This window comes from Pseudophryne corroboree (genome assembly GCF_028390025.1).
Source record: "Pseudophryne corroboree isolate aPseCor3 chromosome 3 unlocalized genomic scaffold, aPseCor3.hap2 SUPER_3_unloc_9, whole genome shotgun sequence".
NCBI classification, from domain to species: domain Eukaryota; kingdom Metazoa; phylum Chordata; class Amphibia; order Anura; family Myobatrachidae; genus Pseudophryne; species Pseudophryne corroboree.
Window position 1 is genome coordinate 371729 of NW_026967585.1, and position 18570 is coordinate 390298.

The window sequence follows — 18570 nt, forward strand, 5'->3', positions numbered from 1 at the left end:
ATAGAGCCAGTGTCTAGATTTTCTGCACACATTGCACTGCATATGTTGTAATTCCACATAGAAGTCACATATATGATACAGGTTGAGTATCCCATATCCAAATATTCCGAAATATGGAATATTCTGAAATACAGAATATTTTCAGTGAGAGTGAGATAGTGAAACCTTTGTTTTCTGATGGCTCAATGTACACGAACTTTGTTTAATATACAAAGTTATTAAACATATTGTATTATAAGACCTTCAGGCTGTGTGTATAAGGTGTATATGAAACATAAATGAATTGTGTGAATGTACACACATTTTGTTTAATGCAAAAAGTTATTAAAAATATTGGCTAAAATTAACTTCGGGCTGTGTGTATAAGGTGTATATGAAACATAAATGCATTCTGTGCTTAGATTTGGGTCCCATCACCATGATATCTCATTATGGTATGCAATTATTCCAAAATACGGAAAAATACGATATCCAAAATACTTCTGGTCCCAAGCGTTTTGGATAAGGGATACTCAACCTGTATAGGAAATATCCTTGTTGTAGGGAAAATGGATGTGTTTGCTATACACCAGCCGCTGTGTAAATAGATTGTAGCATAGTTTCAATTTTCCTATCCCCAGGGTTCTTGAGCTGAAAAGACCATGGGGCTGGTAACACCGCCTTCTTAGAGAGGCAGGGGACAGAAACATCAACAGCTGGGGGTTCTTCCCAATAATTTCTACCCTCTGGTGTGAATGGGAAAGAACATAAAATCTTTCTAGTAACCTGATATCTATTTTCAGGATTTTTCCAGGCTTGTTTAAAAACCTCATCTAATTCTGGAGAATCGGGGAAGGTGATGTTAACTTTTTTCTGCCCAAGAAAAAATGACTAGGTTGAAGCAGCCTCTTCTAAAGGGGCTTTTATTACATCTCTGATAGCAAGAATTAGGGGTTCAATATCCTCTGCAGGAGTGGAATCTTCTATATCAGGTGCCAATTCCTCCCCCAGAATATCCTCCTCATCTGCTAGAAGAGCAGGCAGCCCACACTTAAGTGCCCCTGAACTATGGAGGGAAGGATATGTCATCAGCCTTTGCTGCAAGGTCTACAACAGCCTATTGCAGTTGTAGTGTTGTTTGCTTATTAGCCTCAAGCTGGGATGACATGTCAACCATCATAGTCTTAATGGCACGAGCCAAGAAGGCTCCTGACTCCCCCCTAGTCTCCACACTGACCTGAGAAGACTGACTGCAATGGTCACACAATAGGGACCCAGTGGTAGAAGGGGAGAATCTGGTATTACAAACTTTGCATACAGCATGTATAACTATATTGACAGAGAACAACACTCACACACAAAACTCACAGACAAGTATAACCAGCATGCTTCACTGCGTGTGTGATAGAGACTCAGAGTGAGAGAAGAACAGCACCCCCCCCCCAAACAACTGCAAGCTGAAATATATCTATATACCAGTAATCCGGATTGTGTGTCTTTTTAAAGACACTATATTGTGTGCAATAGCGGCTCTCCCCCTGCTAGTACACCCCTGTACCAGTTTCCAGTGTCTCCCGGGTCTCTGGAGGAGCTGTGTGTCCTTGAAGCTGCTGTTATGCAGAGGAAGGCGCCAAAATGCCTTTGGTACCGCTCTGAACATTCGCCCCCTATAATGGTGGCAAAGCCGCTGACAATGTTTATACTGGCCAAGTCTCCCACAGTGTGCAAACCTCACAGATTAGCTAGTTTCTACAATCTTTGCCAGTTCTGCACAGGGGGCTGAAGCGGGTAACCCCGTGGAGGGTCCTGGTCGCCGCCATGTTGTTCACCACTTTTGTTATCTTCAGGCAGCGTTAGGGGTGTGCGGCGTGCTGACTCTCAGGGCGGTGGCTGTGCTGAGGGGAAGTGGCTCTGTCACCTTACAGAGGCAGGTAACCGTCCCCCGTAACTCCCACGGTGCAGGTATACTGTTGCCCAGACAGTATACCTAAAATAACAAGGCTTAAAACAAAACTGAAGAAAATTTCTCCATAGAAAAGTAAAAAACATAGAGGACATGTACTCAGCACAAAAAATAACCACAGGTGTAAACAGATGGAAAAAGGGGGTGTCGGGCGTTCCGGACTGCCCACTCACCAACCACCTAGCCAAGTACATGTTCTCTATGGAGGTCATTCCGAGTTGTTCGCTCGCAAGGCGATTTTAGCAGAGTTGCTCACGCTAAGCCGCCGCCTACTGGGAGTGAATCTTAGCATTTTAAAATTGCGAACGACGTATTCGCAATATTGCGATTACAAACTTCTTAGCAGTTTCAGAGTAGCTTCAGACTTACTCGGCATCTGCGATCAGTTCAGTGCTTGTCGTTCCTGGTTTGACGTCACAAACACACCCAGCGTTCGCCCAGACACTCCCCTGTTTCTCCGGCCACTCCTGCGTTTTTTCCGGAAACGGTAGCATTTTTCCCACACGCCCATAAAACGGCCAGTTTCCGCCCAGAAACACCCATTTCCTGTCAATCACACTACGATCGCCTGAGCGAAGAAAAAGTTGTGAGTAAAAATCCTAACTACATAGCAAATTTACTTGGCGCAGTCGCACTGCGGACATTGCGCATGCGCACTAAGCGGAAAATCGCTGCGATGCGATGAAATTTACAGAGCGAACAACTCGGAATGAGGGCCTATGTTTTTTAACTTTTCCATGGATGTTTTTTTACTTTGTGCTGATTATTAATAAACTGTAACCCCCTTTTCTATGGACTTGGAATCTGGTATTTGGTTCTTTTTCCTGTCTCTGGTATAAAGAAACCTTGAAGTGAGTGTAACAGCTTAAATACGCACATCCTTATTGAAAAACCATCACTAGCTGATTCAGTTGAAAGATACCTTTATGTGTTTTCATCTACACTGATAGTCTGAGTTTGGGTACGCACATGTATATACCCACAACTACATCATTTGCGATTTTTCACTCCTTAACTAGGATATATCTATTCAAGAGTGGGTTCCACATAAATATACCATTATGTTTATTTACCATTTCCACTGAGTGAGTACGGTACGCCATTCAGAAACTCCGGATTCACTTCATTCAACACATTTTTTGGAGTCACATCAATCTCTATTGTGGACGTATTACACCATGATGTGTTTTTGTTCTGTTTTATGTTTCCTTTGAGCGTTGATGATCTTACCCAAGATTGAAATCTAGCACAAAGAAGGAACATCTTCATCTCACCTACATTGCTTCCGTCTTACAAGAGGGAAGTATTATTCATTCAGAGCGCTTGTGACTTATCTGTATCCACTATTTTTGTGAATTTTGCTGTGGTATTATGACCTCATGAAAATCACTTTGGAGCAAGAGCCAAGAATAAGGTAATGGTGTAATCTGGATCCGGATTCTCCCACTCTTGTGCAATAGGAGGCATCGGAGAATCTGGATCTGGTAAGTACACACACATTTGTATTGTACACACACATTTTTACATGGACATTTTTCTTTTATATTGCAGGATATTACACCGGAGCTGGAAGTGGAGCCTTCCATGAGTGAGGCAACTGAAGTGGATGACCCAACCCCACAGCCACAAACCCTGAAACAGCAGAGGTCATCCGGAAACCCACTTCTGCTCTGCCCAGCTCACAACAGTTTTTTACTCACACCGAGGAGGTTCTTAATAGGCCCCTGGACTTGGAGCAAACTTTTGGCAATTACATCGGGGCGGAAATGTGACTGATGAAGGAGGATCAAAAGAAGATCTTCAAGCATCTGGTTCTTGATGCTACCTCACGTGCAAATAAAGAATCTCTTGATGAGGCGTATGAGATAACACCACCTGCCAGGCGCTGTCTCCCAAGTGTGCCCCCACACACATCACCAACCCATGCATTATGTGCTGGGAAACCCTCAACAGATGAGCTGTTTTCAGCTGGGACCCATACAGCCCACCCCCTCCTCCCATTGCAGTGCTTCATCCAGTGGTATGTACTTAGACATGCTGAGTACACAGTCCTCTGTACTGGACCATCCTTGTTTTTTAAATTTATAATTAATTTTTATCCAAACTTTTTGTTGTTTGAAATATTGTTGTTGCCCTTACCCTAGTCTCTTACTCCAAGTGACCTGTATTGAGGTCATTAGTACCACAGCGTTGGTTTATTGACCTCAGTGTCCCAGACTTCTGATCATTGTGATCTATGCACTTCTTGTGTTCCTTCTAAAAGCACTGTTCAGAAATCTGCACTTTATCTTCTCTCCGCAATGTATAGTGGCAGCGCTGATATTCTGTGGGATACGCCTGATTCCTCTACTGGTTACTGTTGGCACAGTCCTTGCTAAAACAGGCTCTTGTTTCCCTGATAAGAGTCAATGAATGAAGACCAGAATTGGTGGTTTTCTTCTATTTTTTATATATAGAGTTTCGGGTTTTTCAAAATTGTGTTGTTTTCCGTGTTCAATTAATGGTTTTTAATGCAAATGTCATTTTGTGTGACATATTTTTGTAAAAATCAGAGGGTCAGCGAGACGTTATGGAGCCAATGTATCATTTACTATTTGCTGCTAATTCCACAAAAACAACCGGACCTCCCAAATGTAAGTAGAAGGGACTGCAGCAGGTATCTCCCATACCTTCATACATGGACATTTCCAGGCAAGGGTCAGTTAGGTTTATTTAAAAAACAATACAACCCTAATTCCCCCACAAGTAAAAAATAAAATAAAAAACAGAACATTTGAAGACAATTTATTTAAAACCAACAAATGATAAAACTATTTAATTACACAGAGACCCCCCATAATATCATCCCGCTGTAAAAATTAGACATAGCCAAAATTGCACCGGAAATCTATTGCTTTTAAACAACTTTATTTAATATCTTTAATGCACATTTTTAAACTTAAAAAATACTTTACGCTGCACAACAGCCTATGGGGGTCATTCAGACCCAGCCACAATAGTGGCCTGCAGTTTACCCGGTGGTGGCAAAATGTAAATGTGCAGCCGCCACGCACACACATTGCGGTCGCATCCCTGAGGGGTGAACGCGGGCAGGCCGCGACCATTTTCCAGGGGGGCTGCGTGATGTCACATCTGCGTTCATCTCTGATTAACCCCCTATAAGCTTCCAGAGTGCACCTCATATCTCATCTTTTCCAAGTTACTACAAATATGAGATCGGTAGCAGCACTACTTTCAGGATTATTACACAGAACACACATAAAGACTGACACAGCAAATAACAGTAACGCATACAAGGGATTAATTAGAAATAAGGAAGCAGAATAATCATTAAGTCTAATCATCAACTAATTCTGTGAGGAACACATACACCTCTTTACTGTCTCCAGCAGCCCCTGGTACTACACTGCGGCCACCCGCCCTGTCTCCCCCCACTACTGCCACCCACAATGTCTCTCCCCACTACTGCCATCCCCCGTCTCCCCCACCCTGTCTGCCCGTACTGCCACCTGCCCTGGCTCCCCACTCTGACACCTCAGCCCTTCTTAGGAACATTTACCCACATAGACACTGCCTCCAGCAGCTCCCACTACTGCCCCCTGCCCTGTCTCCCTCCTCAGCGCTGCTTGAGGACAATATTACACACTTAAGACACTGCCTCCAGCAGCCCCCGCTACTGCACTACTGCCACCCACCCTGTCTCCCCGACATCTAAGCACTGCTTGGGAATTTATGGTACTGCTAACAGTCCTTCATCAACAGATGGAAGAAACCCGGGCAGTACGGAGGGAGAAGCTGCTTCTGGTACCATGGTCATGCAAGGCTGGGAGTCAGTAAATTATTTAATAGAGAGTCTAATTCAGTAAGGATTGCAGATGCTGCTAATCAGCAGAATTAGCAATCCTTTTCCTAGCGCGCTAGGGGCCGCCCATCGCAGGGCAAGGCTACCCAGCATGCCGACCGCCACCTCATGAAGCAGAAAATGCGATTGCCTCACAATTTCTGTTTCATCGTAGAAGCTTAGCTGCGCCTGCAGGAGGCCCACTGCATTCTTCTCAATCACGGTGGCTGCATGTGATGTCACAGCCACCTTGATCATGCCCATTTGTCTGCCTCTGTCCTTCATTCGCGCCACAACGCCCCTGCATCATCTTTTCCCTGGAAAAGGAGCATTGCCCGCCCAACCCCGTGATTGGCTCTGCCTGACAGGCAATCACTTTTTCTGAAGAAAATGCGGACACATGCGCAGGATGGGTACAGCAGATGCGCCTGCAACTTTTTCTGAATAATTCTGTTTGGATCACACACTGCAATCCAACCTGAATTAGGCCCAGTCACCATCTTACAGGCAGGCGGTGCAGGGAGTAGAGAATGGGTGTTATGTGGTAGAAACGGGCTGGTTAGGTAAAAGCCTGGCTGCTGCTGCATTCTATACAAGCTACAACCGCTGCAATTCTATTGCTGGGAGATCCAGGTAGAGTACATTGCAGTAGTCTGTGTGTGATGATACAAGTACATGTATGACATCAGGTAGATCTTCTGAGGGAAATTAAGTGCTGGAGTCTGGCTATGTTCCTCAGATGAGGATCTGATTGTAGCTGATACCTGATGTCTAAGTGTCACTCCACAATCCAGGACACCAAGATTCTGCACAGGATCAGCATTTTGCAACTCTGAACCCCCAAGCATAAGTCTGGTTGGTTTGCAAAGCTGAGCTGTAGCCCTGCCCTTTGTTGTTGAACTTCTATCATAAGGACATGATTCACCAGGACTGAGTCACAGCCAACTGGCATCACCCACACCTAGAGCTCAACTAGAAACCATTTAGGATTGGTACTTGGTTCTCAGTACCTAGAGCAAGAGACAGATCACCTGCATAGCAGTGGTAGATGAGGGCATGACACCTGATTATTTCACCCTGCGGTAGCATGTATATTGCAAAAAGCATAGGAGATAAGATAAGAATCTTGAAGAACGCATGGTAATGATAAGTATACTCCAGATTAAAATGGATTCTCACCTGTGTGACTTCTCTGATGTGTACCAAGTTGTGATTTCTGTGAAAAACATTTCCCACACTCGGTGCAAGAAAATGGCTTCTCACCTGTGTGACTTCTCTGATGTTTAACAAGAGTTGATTTGAGTGCAAAACATTTCTCACACTCAGAACATGGAAATGGCTTCTCACCTGTGTGACTTCTCTGATGTTTAACAAGATCTGATTTCCGTGTAAAACATTTCCCACACTCAGAGCAAGAAATTGGATTCTCCCCTGTGTGACTTCTGTTATGACTAACAAGATCTGATTTGTGTGCAAAACATTTTCCACACTCAGAACATGGAAATGGCTTCTCACCTGTGTGACTTCTCTGATGTGTAACAAGTTGTGATTTCAGGATAAAACATTTCCCACACTCAGAGCAAAAAAATGGCCTCTCACCTGTGTGACTTCTCTGATGTATAACAAGTTGTGTTTTCTGAGTATAACATTTTGCGCACTCAGAGCAAGAAAATGGCTTCTCACCTGTGTGACTTCTCTGATGTTTAACAAGATTTGATTTGTGTGCAAAACATTTCCCACACTCAGAACATGGAAATGGCTTCTCACCTGTGTGACTTCTCTGATGTTTAACAAGAGCTGATTTGTGTGCAAAACCTTTCCCACACTCAGAACATGGAAATGGATTCTCACCTGTGTGACTTCTCTGATGAATAACAAGATCTGATTTGTATGCAAAACATTTCCCACACTCAGAACATGGAAATGGCTTCTCACCTGTGTGACTTCTCTGATGTTTAACAAGATCTGATTTCCGTGCAAACAATTTGCCACACTCAGAGCAAGAAATTGGATTCTCCCCTGTATGACTTCTGTTATGTATAACAAGATCTGATTTCCGTGTAAAACATTTCCCACACTCAGGACATGGAAATGGCTTCTCGTCTGTGTGATTTATCTGATGTTTAACAAGATCTGATTTCTGTGCAAACCATTTCCCACACTCAGGACATGGAAATGGCTTCTCACCTGTGTGACGTTGCTGATGTGTAACAAGGTGTGATTTCCGTGCAAAACATTTTCCACAGTCAGAACATGGAAATGGCCTCTCACCTGTGTGACTTCTCTGATGTCTAGCAAGTTGTGATTTCTGTGCAAAATATTTCCCACACTCAGGACATTGAAATGGTGATGTACCTGTGTGACTTCTCTTATGTGCATCAAGAGTTGTTTTGTATGTAAAACATTTCCCACACTCAAAACAGGAATATGGTTTCTCACCGGTATGTATTCTCTTATGTTTTACAAGACGTGATTTGTATGTAAAACATCTCCCACACTCAGAACATGGAAATGGATTCTCACCTGTGTGACTTTGCTGATGTGTAACAAGTTCTGATTTCCAGATAAAACATTTCCCGCAATCAGCGCAGGAAAATGGCCTCTCACCTGTGTGCCTTCTCTGATGTGTGACAAGACCTGATTTGTATGTAAAACATTTCCCACACTCAGAACATGGAAATGGCCTCTCCCCTGCATTAGCTGGCTGATGGGTAATAAGTTTTGTGTTCTGTGTAAAACATTTGGCATCTATAGAACACGGAAACACTGTATCTACTGTCAGAGCTGTAACAGATGCACCAATATCAGAGTGATCAGGAGAACATTTCCCAGGATCAGAGGGATCAGCTGATAGAGCTGGATGTATAATTGGGGTAATGGGGTCATCTCCTGGAGAATCCGGTCTACTGTCATTATCTTTTATGTCACAATCCGGGGATAACATTAGATGTCCTTCTGAGATATTCCTGCTTGTGTGTCCATCTGCTGGAAATAAAATACATTATGGAAATGTGACTTTTCTGTAACAATATTAATCTTGCAAACAATAGGAGAAGACTCTCTGGGACACTTAATTGTAAATGGGTGTGTATAATAAAACATAACTTTTAATGAAGGCTTTATACTATTGTGTCTCAGACTATCATTGTGTCCACCCTCCTGAGAACACTCACAATAACAAATGTAATATTATAATAAGACTTAGATATCTCTCTCTCTTGTACTGGTAACTAACCATGAAGTATAAATGGAGATGTAGTCACTCGCCAAGTCCTATGTCAGCACCAATGTAAAACAATGGATGGGGAACATATCGTATGAATTGGAGATTATAGATGAACAATAACATCAGTCATATGAGCTGATGGATCAGAGAAATGTCTCCTAACGTTACTCCTGGAAGCATTGGTAAGGTAGTATTCCTTTATGTGTGTGCTCATACGCTGGTAAGCCTGTACAAGTGTTACTCACCCTTATATAACGTATATTGCTACAGCAGAGTAGGTGTGGAACAAACTATTTTACATGCAATACACTGCAATCATCATCATCATCTGCTAGGTTATAATCCACTGTTAAACCCCCATCATCAGTGTCTTACCTCTATATTCTCAATAGTAATAAGGATGATGTGTGTACGGTAAGTATGATACAGAGAATTACATATCAGAATCTATACAGCTTCCACCATACTTCTGCTTCTCATACGTGTGCTACTGGCAGCAGTGAACATCTGAATGAGTGTGCAGCAAAGACAGCAGAGTCTGATGAGAAAGAGACTGGATCTGCCTTTGCAGGGATGTACCACACCTGTCACCCCTGCTAGCATATAAAATAATAAATAAGAGGGGCCTGAGTCCATCCAGACATGCTTTCCGGAGCTTTCATTACTACGTGGCTTCTTATCTACCCTACCTGATAGCTCTCAGCCACCGCTGGGACCAAAACCCAATCTATTAAGTCCCCCACTTCTCCTGCCCTAAAGCCGCTCATCTTGTGTGTTCTCCCGCGCTGCAGTTACTCCTCTCCTGAATAACCCAGCTTATCTAATCAGGTGACCAAAAAGCCACCTAGTTATCCCACCGCTATGCCAGCAATTTCTGTGACCGGACGGTTCTGTACGAAAGCCCTCGCCCTGCCTCGCGTCCCACCCCAGTCACAGAATGGATGTTTAGGTCACACGGGATCTGGCCAATTAGGGGATTCCCACTTACTGTCAGTAACCGCCTACTACTGACACCACCCACTGCGTAGTGGGCGGGTACTGCACTGCCACCACCAGACTCCTTGTTGCCATGGAGTCTGGAACCATGGTACCGCTCTGTATGCGTCGACACACTGTCTAACCACTAGTTGCTGGACTAGGACTCTGCACGGTAGCTGGCGGGAGGCGGAGCTTGGAGACGCTGAGTGCACCCTGGACAGTCGGAAAACGGAACTATGTTTGGCATAGCTCTGCAGATCACAATATAAAGCGGTCATCTTGAGGCAGATGTTTATTCACCCAGTCTTAAAAATAGACTCTTCCATATTGCTAGGGGCAACAGCAATACAACAAGATGTTTACAGCAGAGTGAAAATGGTATAATACCTCTGGAGGCTCACAGGCCTCCTCTTTTTATCTTACTCCAATATACATACCACAGGGGGTAAGTCCACCATGCTGTTCTCAACCAATCATTGTTTACCCATGTGACGTGCATGCCTGGGCCCTGGTGACGCTCAGTCTACGCTGGGGGAAGTTTTCCCATCTAAACTACTTCCAGGAATCTGCCCGGACACCCAGCTCACCATCTCCAGCCTAAACTTGGGCTCCAGAGATGGGCAGCCTAGCTCTCTGATCAAGGTTTCCTGCCCACCGAAGGTGATCCCTATGGAGCTCCAGAAATCCACTCGGCTTGTTTTAAAGCTGAGCTGTTCCTCTCTCTCCCCATGATACTTCCCTGTGGGAGGCTAGAGAGGAAGGCATTCCATTTTGGGGGGAAAGTACTGGGGGAATCCAACAGCCTGCACAGTAATGGATTCCACCCTCCTGGGACAAACAACCAAGTAAGTGCATTTCACTTTTAATACAATTCAAATACACATTGTTGCTTAAATATAACACTGCAGTGCCTATAGAGATATACACACACAGTGTTCGCAAATACGTGCTATAGCGCATATTTTACCCAGATGAGAGGACGTGGAAACTCACTTTTAAAAAACGTGTGGGTCCCCGAGGACGCGCTCCGCTGCAGCCAATTCCTGGCTCTTAATCGTGCCTGTAAAGAAGAGGTGGAGCCTTACCACTACCAGTCCTCTGGCGGTGTCTCCCCCTTCTGGTCACATGCAGCCGTGGATTCACACGGGGGCCGGGCAGAGAGTAAAGACGGCACTAAACGCTGTGCTGCAGGTGTGAGGTAAGCGCCAGTGACAGCGTAAGTAGCCTAGGAGCGGGTGGCTGAACTTGGGTGGTGGCTTTCCTTGCATGCCTTGTGTGTCTTCTGGGAGTGTCATGGGCTTGTAGCCGACCTCAGTGGTTGTTTCAGGCATCCACTACAGTAAGTTTCCCTGATATTCCCAGCGCCATTCACATCTAGACCAAGCTAAGGATCTACGAGAATATAACATGAATGTAATGTGCAGGCACTGCTGCTACCTGTGGTGCACCCGTTACTTCTGGGATCATCCTGCCAAGCTGCCTAAAACGTCTGCTTCCGTCAAAAGCATTTATACAAGTGATCTGAGCCCGGGCTACATCATATAAGGCTAGAAATGAGAAACCACGCCGGCATCCCAATCGCAGCACTGCCGACACCTAACCCTCCCACTCACAGCCTAACCCTAACCTCCCCCCAGCAGTGCCTAAACCTAACCCCCCTTACCCACAGCCTAACCCTAACCTCCCCCCAGCAGTGCCTAAACCTAACCCCCTTACCCACAGCCTACCCTCCCCCCAGCAGTGCCTAAACCTAACCCCCCCTTACCCACAGCCTAACCCTAACCTCCCCCCAGCAGTGCCTAAACCTAACCCCCTTACCCACAGCCTAACCCTAACCTACCCCCAGCAGTGCCAAAACCTAACCCCCTTACCCACAGCCTAACCCTAACCTACCCCCAGCCCTGCCGACACCTAACCCCCTTACCCACAGCCTAACCCTAACCTACCCCCAGCCCTGCCGACACCTAACCCCCTTACCCACAGCCTAACCCTAACCTACCCCCAGCCCTGCCGACACCTAACCCCCTTACCCACAGCCTAACCCTAACCTCCACACAGCAGTTCCTAAACCTAACCCCCCTTACCCACAGCCTAACCTCCCCCAGGCAGTGCCTAAACCTAACCCCCCTTACCCACAGCCTAACCCTAACCTCCCACCAGCAGTGCCTAAACCTAACCCCTCAGCACTGCTGGGGGGAAGGTTAGGGTTAGGCTGTGGGTAAGGGAGGTTAGGGTTAGGCACTGCTGGGGGGAAGTTAGGGTTAGGCTGTGGGTAAGGGGGGTTAGGTTTTGGCACTGCTGGGGGAAGGTTAGGGTTAGGCTGTGGGTAAGGGGGTTAGGTTTAGGCACTGCTGGGGGGAGGTTAGGGTTAGGCTGTGGGTAAGGGGGTTAGGTTTAGGCACTGCTGGGGGAAGGTTAGGGTTAGGCTGTGGGTAAGGGGGTTAGGTTTAGGCACTGCTGGAGGGAGGTTAGGGTTAGGCTGTGGGTAAGGGGGTTAGGTTTAGGCACTGCTGAGGGGAGGTTAGGGTTAGGCTGTGGGTAAGGGGGTTAGGTTTAGGCACTGCTGGGGGGAGGTTAGTGTTAGGCTGTGAGTGGGAGGGTTAGGTGTCGGCAGTGCTGCGATTGGGATGCCGGTGTGGTTTCTCATTTCTGGCGGTGCCTCCCCCTTCTGGTCACATGCAGCCGCGGATTCACACGGGGGCCGGGCAGAGAGTGAAGACGGCTTTGTGGCTGCTCTACGCTGTGCTGCAGGTGTGAGGTGAGCTTAAACATATCCTCCCCCCAGCAGTGCCTAACCCTAACCTCCCCCACCCCATACCCTAACCCCCCTGGGTGTGCCTAAACCTACCCACCCTCTTGAACGCTAAACTTGTGGCGGCAGTGCCTACTTACCTTCAGGATCCTGACTGTCAGGATATCGTAGTCGATCTCCTTATCTCCTCGGGATGCCGGCATCGGTATTCTGGCGGCTGTCGGGATTCCGGCGTCGGTATTACGGCTGCCGGGATCCTGAATGCATACCTCCAGTATAACAGCCCAGCAGCATTGTCACCCTCTCGCTCCCCCCGCAACACTTTTGTAGTGTCTAAGGCCCTCATTTTGGGTTGATTGCTCGCTAGCTATTCTTTGCAGCGCAGCGATCAGATAGTCGCCGCCTATAGGGGAGTGTATATTCGCTTTGTAAGTGTGCGATCGCTTGTGCGAGGAAGCGTTGCAAAAACATTTTGTGCAGTTTTTAAGCAGCTCTGGACTTACTCAGCCCTTGCAATAATTTCTGTCTTTTTGGAGCCGGAATTGACGTCAGACACCCGCCCTGCAAACGCCTAGACACGCCTGCGTTTTCCCAATAACACCCAGAAAATGGTTAGTTCCCACCCACAAACGCCCTCTTCCTGTCAATCACCTTGCGACCGGCATTGCGAATGGATTCTTCGGTAAATCCATCGCTCAGCAACGATTCGCTTTGTACCCGTTCGATCCACCTGCGCATTGTGGTGCATACACATGCGCAGTAGTAATCTGTTCACCGTGCTGCGAAAAACTGCAGCAAGCGATCAACTCGGAATGACCCCTAAATCCAGTCTGGGGCTTCTATTATAGCAGCACCATAAACCCATTACATATATAAAATGTATTATTTACTAATGTGTTTAGAAGCATTTATTGTCCTGTTTTTTTAATCGTGCTCTACCTGGCGCAAAGTGTAGAACGCGCTCCGCCTGGCGCAATGTGTAGAACGCGCTCCGCCTGGCGCAATGTGTAGAACGCGCTCCGCCTGGCGCAATGTGTAGAACGCGCTCCGCCTGGCGCAATGTGTAGAACGCGCTCCGCCTGGCGCAATGTGCATCCAAGTCTTTTCTTATATTAGGTAGGTGTTCACCCATTCTAATCTTTAATGCCCTACGGGTCCGACCTATATCAAATTTATCACAACTACACTCAATACAATAGATAATGGGGGTAATTCCAAGTTGATCGCAGCAGGATTTTTGATAGCAATTGGGCAAAACCATGTGCACTGCAGGGGAAGCAGATATAACATGTGCAGAGAGAGTTAGATTTGGGTGGGTTATTTTGTTTCTGTGCAGGGTAAATACTGGCTGCTTTATTTTTACACTGCAAATTAGATAGCAGATTGAACACACCCCACCCAATCTCTCTCTACACATGTTATATCTACCCCTCCTGCAGTGCACATGGTTTTGCCCAATTGCTAACTTTCTTGCTGCTGCGATCAACTCAGAATGAGGGCCAATATTTACTGAATGACAAGTAATGAAGTCCTTAATGGATACATCCTTCGACAATTGGATAGAGATGCCGCTGACCTACTTCCGCCAGAAGCAGAACAAATGCCGGACACTGTTTCACCTGGGAAATTAGAACCTGTGCCTTGCGGGTGGGAACAGAGACACTGGAATGGACTTTTTCAAGTATCGGTGTACAGTTGTTTCTTCATTAAAAACACTGTTATCCTTCTACACAGTTCTCATTCTTCTTACGCCCCCTCCAGCCAACACCCACTAGGCCTCCACCTTATGAGGAAGAACTACATTCAACCTACTCGTCTACTTCCTACACAGTCAGCTGTCCTCCCAGCTCGATTGTGGGAACCCCAATCTCCGCCGAGCATGACAACGCAGTCAAGATGACCTCAGGGTTGGGGGGCGGGGGCACCATCATGCTGAGGCCCTAGTGGAAGCTGAACTGGTGCTTTGTTACAGAGAACCTGTGGCGGCTGGTGTTGTCTCTGGTGCCTCTCGCCGTGTTTGAGGTGCCTCCGGCTCTTGATCTGAACCTGGCAGTCCGAAAGGACTGGGTAGAAACGACTAGCCAGCGGGACGAAAAGTGGATTTACCCGCAGTAACCTTTCAAATCCATGTATCCAACTCGACCCCGAATAGCCACTCCCCTGAGAAAGGAAGAGACTCCACACTGCGCTTGGAATCTGCGTCCGCTATCCACTGACGCAGCCTCAAAGTTCCACGTGCCGACACTGCCATGGTAGTAGTCCTAGCGTTAATAGCGCCTATCCCCTTGAGAGAGTCACACAGGTTTCTTCTGAGTTGATTCTGAGAGTAAAATCAGGCAGCACACGCTTATGTGGATCTGAACTAGGGAGGGGGGGCTGTTTATCATCTGCCATTGCAGCTAGGTCTGCTACAGCCTGCTGCAGTTGTGTCTTTTGCTTATTAGCAGTGAGCTGGGATGACATGTCCGCCATCATGATATTTATGGCACTGAGCCAGGATGACTCCTGACCCTCCCCCCAGTCTCCTCACTAACTTAGGAGGATTGGCTGCATTGTTCACATGAGAGGGAACCATCCGCAGAGGGAGAGAATGTGGTGTGACATACACTGCATAATTGGTGTTTTACCATGTTTACAGTAGACAAACAAGCAAACACACAGAGATAAGTTTATTGAATAGCAAGCCTGCCCAGACTGGTATGTGAGAAGGAGACAGAGAGAGAGGAACGGCACACCCAAAGCCTGTCAGACCCTGTGAGACTGCAGGATGTCTGTATCATGGTGTAACATCGGAGTCTTGTCCTTTTCAGGACACTATAGTGTGTATAATAGCGGCTCTCCCCTTATTTACACCCCTGTACCAGTTTCCTGTGTATCCTGAGTGTCTGCAGGAGCTGTGTGTACTTGCTGCTGCAGCTGTAAGCAGAGGAAGGCGCAAAAACGCCACTGGTCCCGCTCTGAGGAAGCTCCGCCCCCTGTAATGGCGCTGGAGCTCTACAGATATTTATACTGGCAATGTCTCCTAACAGGTGTAAAACGTAACATGAATCCCTGTTTCCACCACCGCTGCCAGTGTACACAGGGGGCTATAGCAGATCCCTCCGTAGAGCGTCCGTATGCCGCCCCTGTAATCGCGCCGCACCAAGAGCCGGGGGAACCCCTTGTGGGTCCCCTGGTTTGTACTCACCACTCTTCTCCCCTCCCGGCATTGTTAAGGGTGTGCGGCGTGCTGCGATTGTGTTTGGTAAGACGCAATGCCCTGCGGTACCAACAACCTCTCAGTACGGTGGTCCTGCAGCAGGGAAGCGACTCTGACACCAGAAGAGACCGGTGACCATCCCCCCCTATCTCCCTCAGTGCAGGTATACTGTTATACTGTCGCCCAAACAGCATACTGACAACGTTTAAAATAAACTGAAGAAAAAAAAAAAATCCTCTGGCGCTCCAGAGTGGTATCCTCTCCTGAGGGCACATTGTTATAAACTGGCTGCAGGAGGGGGCATAGAGGGGAGGAGCCAGCACACCCAGTGGAAAATATTTAAAGTGCACCGACTCCTTTGGACTCCATCTATACCCCATTGCAATAAGTCCCCAATATCCATTATGAATGTTAGAGAAAAAATAAATAAAGAGTGGTTTAAATATAGGGCCGGCGTGTGCTAATAGAGACCCCCTCAGGGCATGTAATACCATAGGCAGAGGTACTGCTAGCACACAGTATGGCCGCTGGTGACACACAGTGATATGATGTGAGGGGGGGGGGGGGGGAAGCAGGAGTATAATAGGGGCTGATGGCTCCTGATGTACGAGATACACCAGAGTGTGAGGAGGAGACTGGTCAGATCTCTGGGCTGGTAACACACAGTGACATGATGCGAGGAGGAGAGCAGGAATATAATAGGAGCTGATGGCTCCTGATGTATGAGTTACACCAGAGATTTTGGGGAGGAGACTGGTCCGATCTCTGGGCTTGTAGCACACAGTGACATGATGTGAGGGGGGGGGTTGGGGGGAAAGGGGCGAGTAGGAATATAATAGGGGCTGATGGTTCCTGATGTATGAGATACACCAGAGATTGTGGGGAGGAGATTGGTCAGATACCCGGGCTAGTAACACACAGTGACATGATGTGAGGAGGAGAGCAGGAGTATAATAGGGGCTGATGGTTCCTGATGTATGAGATACACCAGAGATTGTGGGGAGGAGACTGGTCAGATCTCTGGGCTGGTAACACACAGTGACATGATGTGAGGGGGAGAGCAGGAGTATAATAGGGGCTGATGTCTTCTGATGTATAAGATACACCAGAGAGTGTGGGGAGGAGACTGGTCAGATCTCTGGGCTGGTAACACACAGTGACATGATGTGAGGGAGGAGCAGGAGTATAATAGGGGCTGATGGCTCCTGATGTATGAAATACACCAGAGAGTGTGGGGAGGAGACGGATCAGATCTCTGGGCTGGTAACACACAGTGACATGATGTGAGGGGGAAAGCAGTAGTATAATAGGGGATGAAGGCTCATGAAGTATGAGATACACCAGAGTGTAAGGGGAGGAGACTGATCAGATATCTGGGCTGGTGACACAGTGACATGATGTGAGGGGGAGAGCAAGAGTATAATAGGGGCTGATGGCTCCTGATGTATGAGATACACCAGAGAGTGTGGGGAGGAGACTGGTCAGATCTCTGGGCTGGTAATACACAGTGACACGATGTGAGGGGGGGGGGGGGGGGGGGGAGGAGAGCAGGAGTATAATAGGGGCTGATGGCTCCTGATGTATGAGATACACCAGAGAGAGTGGGGAGGAGATTGGTCAGATCTCTGGGCTGGTAACACACAGTGACATGATGTGTGGAGGAGAGCAGGAGTATAATAGGGGATGAAGGCTCATGATGTATGAGATACACCAGAGTGTGGGGGGAGGAGACTGATCAGATATCTGGGCTGGTGACACAGTGACATGATGCGAGGGGAGAGCAGGAATATAATAGGGGCTGATGGCTCCTGATGTATGAGATACACCAGAGAGTGTGGGGAGGAGACTGGTCAGATACCCAGGCTAGTAACACACAGTGACATGATGTGAAGTGGAGAGCAGGAGTATAATAGGGGCTGATGGCTCCTGATGTATGAGATACACCAGAGAGAGTGGGGAGGAGACTGGTCAGATCTCTGGGCTGGTAACACACAGTGACATGATGTGAGGGGGAGAGCAGGAGTATAATAGGGGCTGATGTCTTCTGATGTATAAGATACACCAGAGAGTGTGGGGAGGAGACTGGTCAGATCTCTGGGCTGGTAACACACAGTGACATGATGTGAGGGGGAGAGCAGGAGTATAATAGAGGCTGATGGCTCCTGATGTACGAGATACACCATAGAGTGTGGGGAGGAGACTGGTCACATCTCTGGGCTGGTAACACACAGTGACATGATGTGAGGGAGGAGCAGGAGTATAATAGGGGCTGATGGCTCCTGATGTATGAGATACACCAGAGAGTGTGGGGAGGAGACTGGTCAGATCTCTGGGCTGGTAACACAGTGATATGATGTGAGGGGGAAAGCAGGAGTATAATAGGGGCTGATGGCTCCTGACTCCCCCACTGGGAAAATACATATTCCTCATTAGTTTGTACTGACAGAGGAGGGTGTAGTATAAGAGATAGTTGTAGTGACTGAGCAATGAGAATATGTGACTTCTGTAATAAGTGTTTATTACTCACCTGTGCTGATATCTGTAGGAATTTCCTCCTCCTTACACTGCTGATCACCTCTCAGATACGTCTCTTCTTCTCCCTCTATATCTTCTACCTTTATAACAGTTAGAT

The 18570-nt window shown here is 47.1% G+C and overlaps 1 protein-coding gene across 1 annotated transcript in view; it reads right to left on the reverse strand.

The window, feature by feature from the left end:
* Nucleotides 1-6577: 6577 nt before the first annotated feature.
* The window catches only part of LOC134984879 (zinc finger protein 850-like), a 65428-nt gene continuing 53435 nt past the window's right edge, over nucleotides 6578-18570 (reverse strand). The window contains exon 2 of the mRNA XM_063950357.1: nucleotides 6578-8474. Within this exon, the coding sequence (XP_063806427.1) occupies nucleotides 6946-8474 (1529 nt within the window). The 3' untranslated portion in view covers nucleotides 6578-6945. The remainder of the gene's footprint in view (nucleotides 8475-18570) is intronic.